Raw genomic sequence first — 12663 nt, 5'->3', positions numbered from 1 at the left:
GGGGTTTCGGGAGGGGGACGGTGTTCCCGTGCTTGGTCTGCTTTGGCCATGGGTGAGAAGCCCCCTGGTGTAAGGCAGGGTCTGGGCTCACCCCACAGAGCCTGGGAACAGCCCGAGGGTGGTGGCAGCCCCCCAGGTTTCTGTGGGGCCAGGAGAGCCCCGGGCCTGTGCTTGCTGCAAGGGCTGCGGGAGGTGCCTGCCCCCGCTCTGCAAACCGCCCCCGTGAGCTGCAGGACAGGGCAGCGTGATCCCATGGTGTCCCCACCATGTCCCTGCAATGTCCCCACAGTGTCCCTAAAATGTCCCTGCAGTGTCCCCATGGTGTCCCCGCAGCAGCTGGGCACAAATGCCAAGGCCCCTCGGTGTCCTTTAGCGGAGAGGTCCCCCGGGAGGGTTCTCCCTGCTCCCTGCACATTGCTGAAGGTGTGTTCAGTGCACCGAGCCCACCCCCTTGCGACACCACGGGCACAGCCCCAACCCTGCCAAAAAAAAAAAAGGAAAAAAAAAAAAAGGAAGAACAAAAGGGAAAAGGGAAAGAAAATTAAAAAAAAAAAAAAAAAGGGGGGGGAAATGAAAGAAGGGAAGGGGGAAAAGAGGGGAAAAAAGGAAAAATTAAAGAGGGCAAAAAAGGGAAAAAGAAAAGGGGGAAAAAAGGGAAAGAAAATAAAAAGAAAGAAAAGGAGAGGAAAAAAAAGGAAAAAAATGAAAGAAAGGAAGGGGGAAAAGAAAAGATGGGGAAAAAAAGGAAAAATAAAAGAGGGGAAAAAAAGGAAAACAGAAAGGGGGGAAAAGAGGGAAAGAAAATAAAAAATAAAGAAAAGGAAAAAAGGAAAAAATGAAAGAAGGGAAGGGGGGAAAGAAAAGAGGGGAAAAAAAAGAAAAATAAAAGGGGAAAAATGGGAAAAAGAAAAGGGGGAAAAAGGGGGGGAAAGAGGAAAAAAGGGGAAAAAAGAGGGAAAAGAGGAAAAAAGGGGAAAAAACGGGGGAAAAGAGGGGGGAAGGGAAAAAAGGAAAGTAAGGGAAAGAACAAAAACAGGAAAGAAAGAAAAAAAGGGAAAAAAAAGGAAAACCCCAACCCAGGCGAAACCCGGGGTTTGGGCCCCGCCCCCCTGCGCGCCTCGCCCCGCCCACCTCATACAGGCCCCGCCCACCTCCTTAGAGGCCCCGCCCCCTGTCCCCGCCCCGCGCTCTGATTGGCTGCCCGCGGCGCCGGCCGGCACATGGGCTGGGGGCGCTGGGGCCGCGGGTTCGAGTCCCGCCGTGTCCGCGCGGTGCCGCCGCCCCCATGGCGCTGCGCAGCGCCCTGTCCGTGCGCATCGTGGAAGGCAGGGACCTGCCCGCCAAGGACATGTGAGTGCCCCCGGGCCGGGGGGGGGCTCCGGGAAGGGTTTGGGATGCCCCCGGGCCGCTGCCGTGCTGCTTCGCCCCCGCCGTGGATTTGGGGTGCGCCCCGCAGCCAGCCCCCGTGATTTGGGGGAGCGCTCCCGGGAGCCTGGGGGAGCCCCCCGTGGTTTGGGGCATCGCCCGGAATGGGTTTGGGACCGCCCCGGCAGTGCCTGTGCTTTGGGGGTCCCCCCCCGGATGGCTTTGGGGTGCTCCTTCCTTTAGGGTTTCCCCCAGGGTGGCTTTGGTGCGGCGCCCCCAGCAGTGCCTGCGCTTTAGGGACCCCCTCTGGGGGGGCTCTGGGGTGCCCACAGCCATTCCTAGTGCTTTGGTGCCCCCCTGGCTTTTGGGACACCCCTGGGATGTCTTTGAGGTTCCCTCCCCGGAGCACTCAGCATTGGGGGTGTCCCAGCACGGTGCTTTAAAGCAGCCCCTATAATTTTGGGGGTGGGGGCGGCCATACAGCTTTGCAGGGACCCCGGTAGGGCTGTCACCCACCAGGAGGTGCCCCCATCCCTCTGTCCCCACTCATCTCCCAGCACCCAGCCCGGGGGCTCCGTCGGTGTCCCCATCGGGTCGGGTTTTCCCTCCTTGGCAGCCCCCCAAGGGCTGTCCACGCGTCCCAGCATCGCCACGGGGCAGGACGTGGGGGCAGCACGGGGGGGACCCAGGCGTGGAGCCCCCGGGATGCCATCGAGGAGCACGCTGCAGCCTGGCAGGGTCGGGGCTGCTGGAAAAAAAAAAGCAAAAAAACCCTACAGCCGTCATGGAAAAAGAGGATAAACAAGGAAAGAAACATGACTTTTTTTTTTTTTTTTTTTCTTCTTGCCTTTTTTTTCCTAAACCCCATGTGTCAAGGCCTGGCTTTTATTTTTTTTTTTAAATCCCTTGGCATCCATCCCCGCTGGGAGCTCGGACCAGCGAGGGGAGGCTCTGCTTTTTAGGAGGAACATTTTGCGGGAGGGATGACGCCGCCGTGAGCGGAGGTTTCCAGGTGGGAGCAGAGCTTTCCAGCCCCGTGGGCACGAGGCTCAGGGCAGGGGCAGCGGCTGCCCCGGGAGGGAAACCCAAGCACAGACCTGATGCATTCACCGCTGCCATCCCCTCCCCTGCTCCTGCCGCTGATTTATGGCATCCCGCTGATTTATGGCATCCTGGTCCTCCGCCCTGTCCTGTTGCAGGCAGCCTTTGGGGTTTCCCTAAGGAAATCCGGGATGTCACCGGCAGCCCCGGGGCGTGTTTGTGGGTCAGAGCCCGCTCACAAACCAACCCCCCCCCGGGCTTCCCTCTCCGTGGGTGCAGCACGACGAGTCCCCGGGCACCCTGACATTTAAAACTGTGACCACTCCGGAGGCTGCAAGAACAAAAGCTTCGAGGTCTGTGCTGTGCTGCCGGCAGCCATAAACCCTGCACAACGTAATTCACGGCCTCTGAGCTCGGGCTGGGGGGGAAAACCTGCTGCTGGCAGGGCGGGCAGGTCTGCACCGGCGGGGTTCTCCGTCTAAATCCGACGGAGGAGGACCTCACTGCAGCCACGGTGCTCAGCAGCAGGATTTGGCTGATGCTGCTGCTCTTGGTGCCCCCCCGGTGCCCCGGTGCCCCCACAGCCCCGTTCTCACAGCAGCAGCGGGGTTTCACTGGGCTCTACCCCAGCCTGGTGCCGCTACGATGCAAAGTTTCTCCCCGTCGCTGTTCCCGTGGGTTTCCCCCCTCTTCCCAGAGCAGAAGCAGCGCCCCTTGTTTCTGTTCCTCCTGCAGGCGCCCGCCCCGAGCGTGGTTTGGCAGCGGGGCCGCCGGGCAGCCACAAAACCGTGGAGCTGCCCATAAAGAGGCAGGAAACCTGCTGCAGCTCCTGCCCTCCGGCACGTCGCCGGCTGCACCGCGTGGGACCCAGCCCGGGAAAGCACCTCCAGCCCCGCTGGGCTCCCGAGCCCCCCCAGCTGAGCCCTGCAGAATCCCCCCCCTGCATCTTCAGTGCGGGAAAGCAAGGAAAATTGCCTGCTTTCTGGGATTTTCCCCCCTGCCTCCCCAAGGGCTGGGTAAAAGCGGTGTTTTTTTAATGGCAGAGCTCGCTGCCTCAGCCCCCTCCCCAGCCCCACGAGGCAGCGCTGTGTGATGCTATCAACCCCTACCCCTCGTTGTTTTTTATGTTTTCTCCTTCTAAAGCCCGACCTTTCCCCTTCCCATCTCCTTCCCGTCCATCACAACGCTCGGGCTCTGTGCTCCAGGGCTGGGTGGACAGAGCCAGCTGCGTGGGCGGCAGCAGGATGCCCAGCACCCGCGGAGAGCCTGCAAAATCGCCTTCCCTGCCATTCGACGCGTGCTGGTGGCGATGCTGCAAAGACGACATAATCCGGGGCTGGCCGGGGTGTTCGGCTGCGTGACCCTGCCCGGGCTGCGGGGCCCCCAGGGGATTTATCCCCAGCCCCTGCAAAGCGCGGGCTCTGAAGCAGCAGATTTTGGCAGACCTGGGTTTTAATCCCCTGTGCTGGTGGCTGGGATCAGCCAGGAGCAAGCGATGTGCAAGCCCAGGTGCTCGGCGCATCCCCGTGCTGGTGCTTTGCTCACATGCAAATCCCCCAGCGCTGCTCTGGGGCTGTGGTTGGGCGCTGCAGCGCTGATGCTGACCGTGCTGGGAGCTCCCCAAAATTCAGGGCTAGCAGGAAAGCTCTGCACAGTGCCCCTACAGCCACCGGAGCCAAAAACCCACTCCGTGTTGTTCGGCAGGGCTCAGCTGGGCAGATGGTGGCTCTCGGTCTGTGTACTCGCTGCCTGCTTAATGGTTTGCATAAGGCAGGGAACGGCGGTAGTTTCGGGTTAATGGTGCTTAATCCCCTGGTTTCATTTAAAACCTGCCTGGCCGTGGCTGGGAGCGGGCAGAGCGCGGCTCTTAGCAACCTGCCTGACACTGGGGGTGCCCCGGGAGGGGACACCAAGGGACGGGGACACCGGCACCGTGCCCAGGGCGTGCAGCACACAGAAACGGAGCATGGGGGCAAGGTCCCCTGCGAGTTGAAAGGGAGACGGCGAAGGCAGATTGGGGCTGTTTGCCCTCGCTTGTTTATTTTGTCTTCTGGCCGCCTGTCGCTCTCTGGAGCAAACCCATGTTCCGTAGGGATGGCCAAGTGGCCGAGCTGTGAGGCCCCCGATGCTGGTGGCAGCCCCACGTGGCCGTGTGGGTCCCCTCCTGGACCCCTTTGGTCCCCCAGCAGCTGCGCTGTGCAGGGCAGGGAGCATCCCAAACCCTTTTCATCCCCTGGCAGCCGTGTGTGGTGATGTGGGGTCGTTCTGAAGCGCTCGGGGCAGCCAGGACCCATGGGTGCCCCCAGACGCACGCTGAGCAGATCCCTTTCCACCTCCTTGGCCAGCACACAGGTCCCGATGGCTCCTCCACCTCCGGCCCCATCCGTGCCTGCAGCTGAGTCACCCCCTTTCTGAGGAACTCGGCCCGGCTGTCAAGTGGTGATTTTTTGGCAGCAGGACACGGGAACGGTGACTGGGGCCGTCCTCGGGGTGGATGCGGGCTCAGAGCATCGTGGTGGCCACAAACACCCTGCGGTGGCCATGGCACGCGCTGCCCTCGCCCTGCGTCACCGCAGGGTGTCCCTGGGGATGTCTGGGCTCTGGGTCCGTCTCGGGGCTGGAGGAGGCTGTTGTGGCTCCCGGTGTGTGCCAAAAAGGGCTGTAAACACTCACTTTGGGGAAAGGGTGGGATTTGTTTGTTATTCGCCTTCCTATCTGGAAGAGAAGCCGCCTTCGGCTGCCAGCAGGATGCCGGGGTCAGGGCTACGAAGCCGGGCTCGCCGCGTGCCTGCAGCCGCGGGACCGGCGGCGCTGACAGGGCCGTGCCGTTGCCTTCCAGCACGGGGAGCAGCGACCCGTACTGCATCGTGAAGATCGACAACGAGCCCATCATCAGGTGAGCGGATCCGGGCCCTCTGCCCTCTCTGCTTTGGGCTGAGCCCCTCCTCAAGGCATGGGCCACGGTGCCCGGTAGCCCACGGCCAAGCCCTGCCCCGTAAGCCACCCCGCTGTGGGTGCTGCACCCCAGCCAGGTGTCACCAAACGCTCGTGGGGCTCTGTCCCCGCCATCAGCGGTGCCGTCTGCCCCGCAGGACTGCCACGGTGTGGAAGACGCTGTCCCCGTTCTGGGGGGAGGAGTACGAGGTGCACCTGCAGCCCACCTTTCACAGCGTCTCCATCTATGTCATGGATGAGGACGCGCTCAGGTACGGGCAGGTCGCTGCTGGGACACCGCAGGGTTTAGGGCTGGGGAGCTGGAGCTCAGCGCTTATAGGGGACGGGCAGTCTGCTCAGCCCCATAGCAGACACCAGAGAACCCACAGCTGGCCACGCAGGTGTGGGTTTTAGGACACGAAAGCATCCAGGCTGGGAGGGGATGGTGCTGGATGTGGTGTCCTGAGCCCGAGGTGGCAGCGAGCAGTGGCTGAGGTGGGGACAGTGGCACCATGGGGACCCCAGCCCGGGACCCCCGGGCGCCTCATCCCCTGTCCCTTTGTGCCACCCCCCCCAACACCTCCCTGCTTGTGTTTTGCAGCCGTGACGACGTGATCGGGAAGGTCTGCATCACCCGCGCCATGCTGGCAGAGCACCCCAAGGGTAGGGGACGGGGGGGCTGTCCCCAGCCCTGCAGCCAGCAGGTGCCGGAGGCGTGCTCGGGTCCCCCCGTGACGGTGCCCGCCGTCCCCGCAGGGTACAGCGGCTGGGTGAGCCTCAGCGAGGTGGATCCCGACGAGGAGGTGCAGGGGGAAATCCACCTCTGCGTGGAGCTCCTGGAGGGCGAGGGTGGCCGGCGGCTGCGCTGCACCGTGCTGGAGGCCAGGTGAGGAGGAGACAGGGATGGGGACGGGGATGTCCCGCTCCCGGGGTGGTGTGGGCAGCTCCTTGCCTGCTGCTCTCTGGTGAGTCCTGGCTGCTCCATGACTCGGTTTCCCCATTGTGCCTGAGGCAGGGGAACCAAGCAGGGGGGCAGGAGTGCACCTCGGTGTTTTGGGGATTAACTGGAACGTCCCCTCTCTTCTCCGCAGGGATTTGGCCAAGAAGGACCGGAACGGAGCCTCTGACCCCTTCGTCCGTGTGCGCTACAACGGCAAGACACAGGAGAGCGCCGTGAGTCCTGCTCCAGCTTATCCCATCCCGCAGCCTGTAGCAGTGCAGGGAAGACCCTCCTCCGGGAGCCCTCAGTGTCCCCAGAGGGATCAAATCCCCACGGCAAAGGGGCGAAGCCGTTGCCTTTGCAGGTGGTGAAGAAGTCCTGCTACCCGCGCTGGAACGAATCCTTCGAGTTCGAGCTGCCCGAGCCCGCCGGGGAGAAGCTGTGTGTGGAGGTGTGGGACTGGGACCTCGTCAGCAAGAACGACTTCTTGGGCAAAGTGAGCCCCAAAAAGCACCGCCGCCCGCCCCTGCAGGTTGTGGGGAAGGCAGGGGACATTTCTGAACCTCCCCTTCCCACCCAGGTGGTGTTCGGCGTGCAGGGGCTGCGGGCGGCCGGGCGGCAGGAGGGCTGGTTCAGGCTGCAGCCCCACAGGTCCAAGCCGAGGGAGGACGGGTGAGTCTGGGCACCGGGGCGCACCGCAGGGATGAGCAAGGTGGGACGTGGTGGGGACGTGCACGCCGTGTTCCTGCAGGCGCCGAGGCAGCCTGGGCTCGCTGCAGCTGCAGCTGAGGCTGCGGGACGAGACGGTGCTGCCCTCGCACTGCTACCAGCCCCTGGTCCAGCTCCTCTGCCAGGAGGTGAAGTCGGGGCGCCAGGTGAGGGGTCCGGGATGGGGATGTGGGTGTGCGTCTCCCTCGGGCCACCACATCCTCGTGTTTCTCCCCTCCAGGACGGCCAGGTACACCTGGTCACCCTCCTCGATGAAACCACCACGGCCGAGTGCCGGCAGGAGGTCGCCGTCAACTTGGTGAAGCTCTTCCTGGGCCAAGGGCTGGTGAAGGAGTTCCTGGACCTGCTCTTTGAGCTGGAGCTGGCCAAGCCCTGTAAGGCTGGGCTGGGGAGCGGTGCCGGGGGCTGCCAGCCTTCTCTTGGGGCTGCAAAGTCTCTGCAACCTCGCGTGGTGATTCCTGGGGACACAGCTGAGGTTCAGCCATCGTGCTGTGCTGTGGGTGGGAACCTGCTGGGTTCATCCCGGGGAACTTGCTGGCAGTGTTGGCTGTAGTTGGTGGAGGAGCAATGGTTTGAGGTTGGGAAATCTGACTGCAGCAAGAACGGGCAGGGGGTGGAGGGCAGAGCCCCTGGGAACACCCCCACGGCTGCAGCTTCCTGGGGGTGACCCAGGGCCGTCCCCACAGCCCCTCTCCCCTTCCACAGGCGAGCCCAACACTTTGTTTCGGAGCAACTCCTTGGCCTCAAAATCGATGGAGTCCTTCCTCAAGGTGCCACACTGTCCCCAGACCCATGGGGAGCTTCAGCCCAAGCTCTGCTCGTGCCAGGTCCCCAAGGGGGAGCCCTGCTGGGGCTGTTTCTCCCCCTGGGGCCAGGAGTTGAAGAAAATCCCCTGGGTGGCCCTGGGGACGGGGGTGTCGGGTGCCAAATACACGGCTGTGGTCCCCCGGCAGGTGACAGGGATGCAGTACCTACACGCCGTTCTGGGGCCCATCATCACCCGTGTGTTCGAGGAGAAGAAGTACGTGGAGCTGGACCCCAGCAAGGTGGAGATCAAAGACGTTGGGTAAGGGGCATGGGGGGGGGATGGCGGCGGGCTGGGGCTGCCCCCGGCGTGGGGCTGATGGGCTCCGATGGTGCCCGCAGGTGCTCGGGGCTGCACCGGGTGCAGACGGAGAGCGAGGTGATGGAGCAGGGCCGCCAGCATCTCCAGTCCTACCTCGGGGAGCTGCTGGACACCATCAGCAAGTCGGCCCCCACCTGCCCCCCCGTCATCCGCGCCGCTTTCCGGCAGCTCTTCCAGCGCGTCGGGGAGCGCTTCCCAGAGCACCAGGTCAGGCTGGGCGCGGGGACCCTGGTCAAAGCCTGCGGTGGGGCTGGAGGGCCGTGGAGGCTGGTGTCACACCACGCCATGAAGGTGGAAGTCTCTTTGGGAGGGTCGAGAAGGGACATTGCCAAAAGGCAGGGTGCGCTGGGGCCATCCCAGTCTGCTTGGTGGGCTCTGCTCCTGCGTATGGAGCAGGGCCCGTGGGGATGTCCCCCACGGGGATGGGCCCTCACACATCTCGGTGGCCGCAGCATGCCAAGTTCGTGGCCGTCACCAGCTTCCTCTGCCTCCGCTTCTTCTCGCCGGCCATCATGACCCCCAAGCTCTTCCACCTGCGGGACGCGCACGCCGACGCGCGCACCAGCCGCACGCTGCTGCTCCTGGCCAAGGTGGGACAGGGGACGGCAGGGGATGGACGGCAGCGGGGGAGATGTCACGGTGGTGATGCCACCGTCCCGTGGTCTGCAGGCCATCCAGATGGTGGGCAACATGGAGCCGGCAGCGGGAAGGGCCAAGGAGGCCTGGCTGGCCCCACTGCAGCCCGCCCTGCAGCAGGGTGCCAGCCAGATGAAGGCCTTCATCACCCGGCTGGTGGGGACGGAGGAGGAGGAGGACGGTGGCGAGGGGAGGCTGCGGAGCCCCCCCGCTGCTGTGGTGAAGGAGGGGCTGCTCTTCGTCCACAAGACGCGGGGCAAGGGGCCGCTGCTGTCCTGTGCTGCCAAGAAGCTCCACTTCTGCCTCACCGGGGAGGCCCTGAGCTTTGCCAAGAGCCCTGGGGCAGAGGTAAGGGGGGCACAGGAGGAGGTGGAAGCCCGCCGTGACTGGGGTGGCACTGAGCTCCATGTCCCCCATCTGGCAGAGGATCGGCTCCATCGCCCTGGCCAACATCCGTGCGGCCGAGAAGGTGGAGGAGAAGAGCTTCGGGAGCTGCCACGTCATGCAGGTTGTCTACGTGGATGAGAACGGGCAGCAGGAGACGGCCTACCTGCAGTGCAAGGTGGGATGGGACTGGGGTGGGGATGGGGGGTGTCAGCCAGCCGGGACACCCCATCTCCACCCCGTCCCCTGCGGCAGTGCGTCAACGAGCTGAACCAGTGGCTGTCCGCCCTGCGCAAGGTGTGCGGCAACAACCCCCAGCTGCTCTGCGCCTACCACCCCGGCGTCTTCAGGGGGGACAAGTGGACCTGCTGCCACCAGAAGGACAGGACGGGTATGGGGGGTGGCCAGGATGCGGCGCGGGGGTGTTAGTGGGGTGCCTGCCTCCCCCCAAAACCCATGGCCAGCACTCTGTCCCACAGGGCTGGGGTGCGACCGGACCCGGCACGGTGTCACCCTGCAGGACTGGAGTGACCCCCTGGATCCCGACGCAGAGGCACAGCGCCTCTTCCAGCACCTCCACGGCCTCCAGCAGCCCCTCAGGTGAGCCCCTCATGGGGTGGGACAACAGGGAGGACAACCCCCTGTGTGTCCCCTGCCCCACAAAGGCTCTGTCTCCCCCATTCCCTTCTCCCCAGGGAGAAGTACTGGGAGTTGGTGAAGATGGAGGACCCCCAGAACGGCCCCCAGGTCTGCGGTGAAGGTAGTGATGAGGGGGACACTTGGGTTAACAGAGGGAGGAACCCTCAGCACCCCATCCCCATCAGGGATGCTCTGTTTGGGGCATCCTGCGTGTTTTTGGGGAGGTCTGGTATCACTGCCCTTTGGTCCCCCCCGCAGGTGCCCCAGTGCCCCCGGGGCTGAGCCAGCTCTTTGAGGTGCTGCAAGACCTGGAGGGCTGCCATCGCCTGCTGTCCCCCAGTCCCCCCGCATCCCCTGCCCTGCTGGAGCTGCAGACGTGAGGGGTGTGGGCAGGGAGATCTCTGTCGTGGGTGGTGGCAATAAAGGCACTTTGTTCCCTGCACCCCTGTCCTCTTGAAAATTTCTGCTGGCAGCAGGCCACTTCTCCCAGATGAAGAAAGAGCATCCTTCCAGGAATGTGTCATTTCAGTACCAAGGGGCTTGGGGCAGTAGCCACAAGGGAGGCCATGGGGACATCAAGGATAAGAGGGACATTGAGGGCCTGGAGCATGTCCAGAGAAGGGCCACAAAGTTGGTGAAGGGCCTGGGACACAAGTCCTATGAGGCGTGGCTGAGGGAACTGGGGTTTGGTCTGGGGAAGAGAAGGCTCAGGGCAGACCTCATTGCTCTCTGCAACTCCCTGAAAAGAAGGGGTGGGGAGCTGGGGGTCAGCCTCTCCTCACAGGTAACCAGTGATAGGACCAGAGGGAACGGCCTCAAGTTGTGCCAGGGGAGGTTCAGGTGGGAAATGAGGAGACATTTCTGCTCAGAAGGAGCAGTCAGGTGTTGGGATGGGTTGCCCAGGGAGGTGGTGGAGTCACCGTCCCTGGGGGTGTTCAAGGAGAGGTTGGACGTGGTGCTTGGGGACATGGTTTAGTGGGTGACAGTAGTGGTAGGGGCACGGTTGGACCAGATGATTTTGGAGCTCCTTTCCAACCTTAATAACTATGATTCTATGATTTTGTCCAACCAACGGCCAACTGGGGGCTTTCTTCTTAACGGGGGCTTCCGCTCTGCCCCCAAGAGGCTTTTGAGGAGAACTGTGCCACGGCTGCCCAGCTTGGATGTGGCATTGCCAAGGCTCCTTCTCACTGAGAAATTCAGGGAATGGCCCAAAACACTGGGGGGGCTCAGGCCCAAAGCCTTGCTGGGCAGGCAGTGCCCCCGTGTGCACTGCTTTGAAGACCGCCTGCCCGCATCCTCCCCAGCCTTGTCACGACCAAAGGCCTTGTGGCATCACAAGGCTGAGCCACAGCTGCTGTTAGTCCTGGTGGTCACTGCCAGAGCTCTGCTCAACGTGACAGCCACCTCTGGTATTGGTATTGATCACTGGGAGAGGGCAGGATGAAGCTCAGCCTGACTCTCCTCCTGCGCATGGCTCTGGCTCTTCTTGGGTGGTGGCAATAAAGGCACTTTGTCCCCTGCACCCCTGTCCTTCTTGGGGACACTGCTGGTCAGAGCGACAGGCACTGGTAGCACTGTGGCAGCACTGGGTGGAGGTGTTTCATGGTGGTGCTGCTCAAGTACTGTGTTCCTCATGGCCATGGCTCTGGCCATGGCTTCCATCCTCCCCAGGTGGCCTTGGCCTTTGCAGCCACTTCTGCAAATGATCTTTGTGGTCTTTTCCAATCTTAATAACTCTATGATTCTATGAATTTATCCAACCAGAAGCCAGCTTGGGGCTTTCCTCTTTAATGGGGACTTCCACTCTGCCCACAAGAGGCTTTTGAGGAGAACCGTGCCTTGGCTCTGCCCATGCCTCGTCGAACTCCCTCAGGAGGGCTGCCGGGTCCTGGAGGCTCCCTCGCGTGGCCTCGATGATGAAGGAAAAAAAAAAAAAAAAAAGCCCTGCCCACCCATATCTACTACTTCTCCTCAGTTGTGAGAAAAACCTCAATAATTTTTTCAGACAGGGTCTTCTGGGAAGTTCTGGGAAGCTATTTTATTCACCATTGCAGTGGCAGGCGTCCTGCAAACAGGATCACACAGTAAAGTTTATTCCAACCTTAAGGGAAGGTTGGACCTGGTGATTAATGTGGGAATAAAAATGTTTTTGGAAGGAATGTGGTATTGAGATATGCTTGCAGTGATAAGAAAGCTTAAGAGGCGACCTTGTAAAATGCAGAGAGCCAGAATCCTTACCGCAATTAGGCGGAAATCACTGTGTAAGAAACATTACCACCTCAAAGAGTATAAAAGGTAAAAGAAATTTGATTTATAACAGGCCATGAAAGCCATGTGTAGGCTGTGAAGCACCAGATAGATTGTGAACCTGGATTACCCAGTCAATGGGGAAACGGGGGAACAGTCCCAGTTGTCAAGAGAAAAAAAAAAAGGATGTGAACTGTGTTATGGAACTAGTAGGCGCGCTCCTGCTTGTGGGACGCCACCATTGCAATTAAGAAGAAAAATGCTACTTTACTGAGATCCTCGCTATGCTATTGCCTACAGAGAGTTTCTGGAATTGAGGACATGGTTTAGTGGGTGACACGGGTGGTAGGGGGACAGCTGGACCAGGTGATCTTGGTGGTCTTTTCCAACCATGCGACCTGTGTGAGCGCTGACGGTGGCGCACCGTGTAACTGGTGCCACCACTAACACCCCTTCTGGTGGCACTGGGGACACCACTGGTGTGTGTTTGTGTGTGCGTGTGTGGGGAAGGGTCGCTGCCCCGGCCGCCATTTCGTGGGACCCTCACGGGGGGAGCTCGGACCTCCCGGCCTCCAGGGGCCGCTGTGGGCGGACGGGAGGGGCCGGGCGCCATGGTGGC

General features: G+C 61.9%; 1 protein-coding gene across 1 annotated transcript; it reads left to right on the top strand.

The window, feature by feature from the left end:
• Positions 1-1260: 1260 nt before the first annotated feature.
• On the top strand, positions 1261-10236 carry LOC116497262 (ras GTPase-activating protein 4-like). Its single transcript, XM_032200932.1, has 20 exons — positions 1261-1350; positions 5246-5302; positions 5499-5612; positions 5942-6003; positions 6097-6226; positions 6432-6513; positions 6645-6776; positions 6861-6952; positions 7032-7155; positions 7230-7383; positions 7715-7779; positions 7963-8075; positions 8156-8342; positions 8588-8725; positions 8805-9119; positions 9196-9333; positions 9411-9546; positions 9635-9755; positions 9851-9915; positions 10053-10236. The coding sequence occupies exons 1-20, from the start codon at positions 1286-1288 to the stop codon at positions 10172-10174; spliced, it is 2412 nt and encodes an 803-aa protein (XP_032056823.1). The 5' UTR covers positions 1261-1285; the 3' UTR covers positions 10175-10236.
• The last annotated feature ends 2427 nt before the right edge of the window (positions 10237-12663 follow it).

Source organism: Aythya fuligula, chromosome 20, assembly GCF_009819795.1.
Source record: "Aythya fuligula isolate bAytFul2 chromosome 20, bAytFul2.pri, whole genome shotgun sequence".
Classification (NCBI taxonomy): domain Eukaryota; kingdom Metazoa; phylum Chordata; class Aves; order Anseriformes; family Anatidae; genus Aythya; species Aythya fuligula.
The sequence above is the reverse complement of the archived record's forward strand: the minus strand, read 5'-3'. Positions and strand labels throughout refer to the sequence as shown.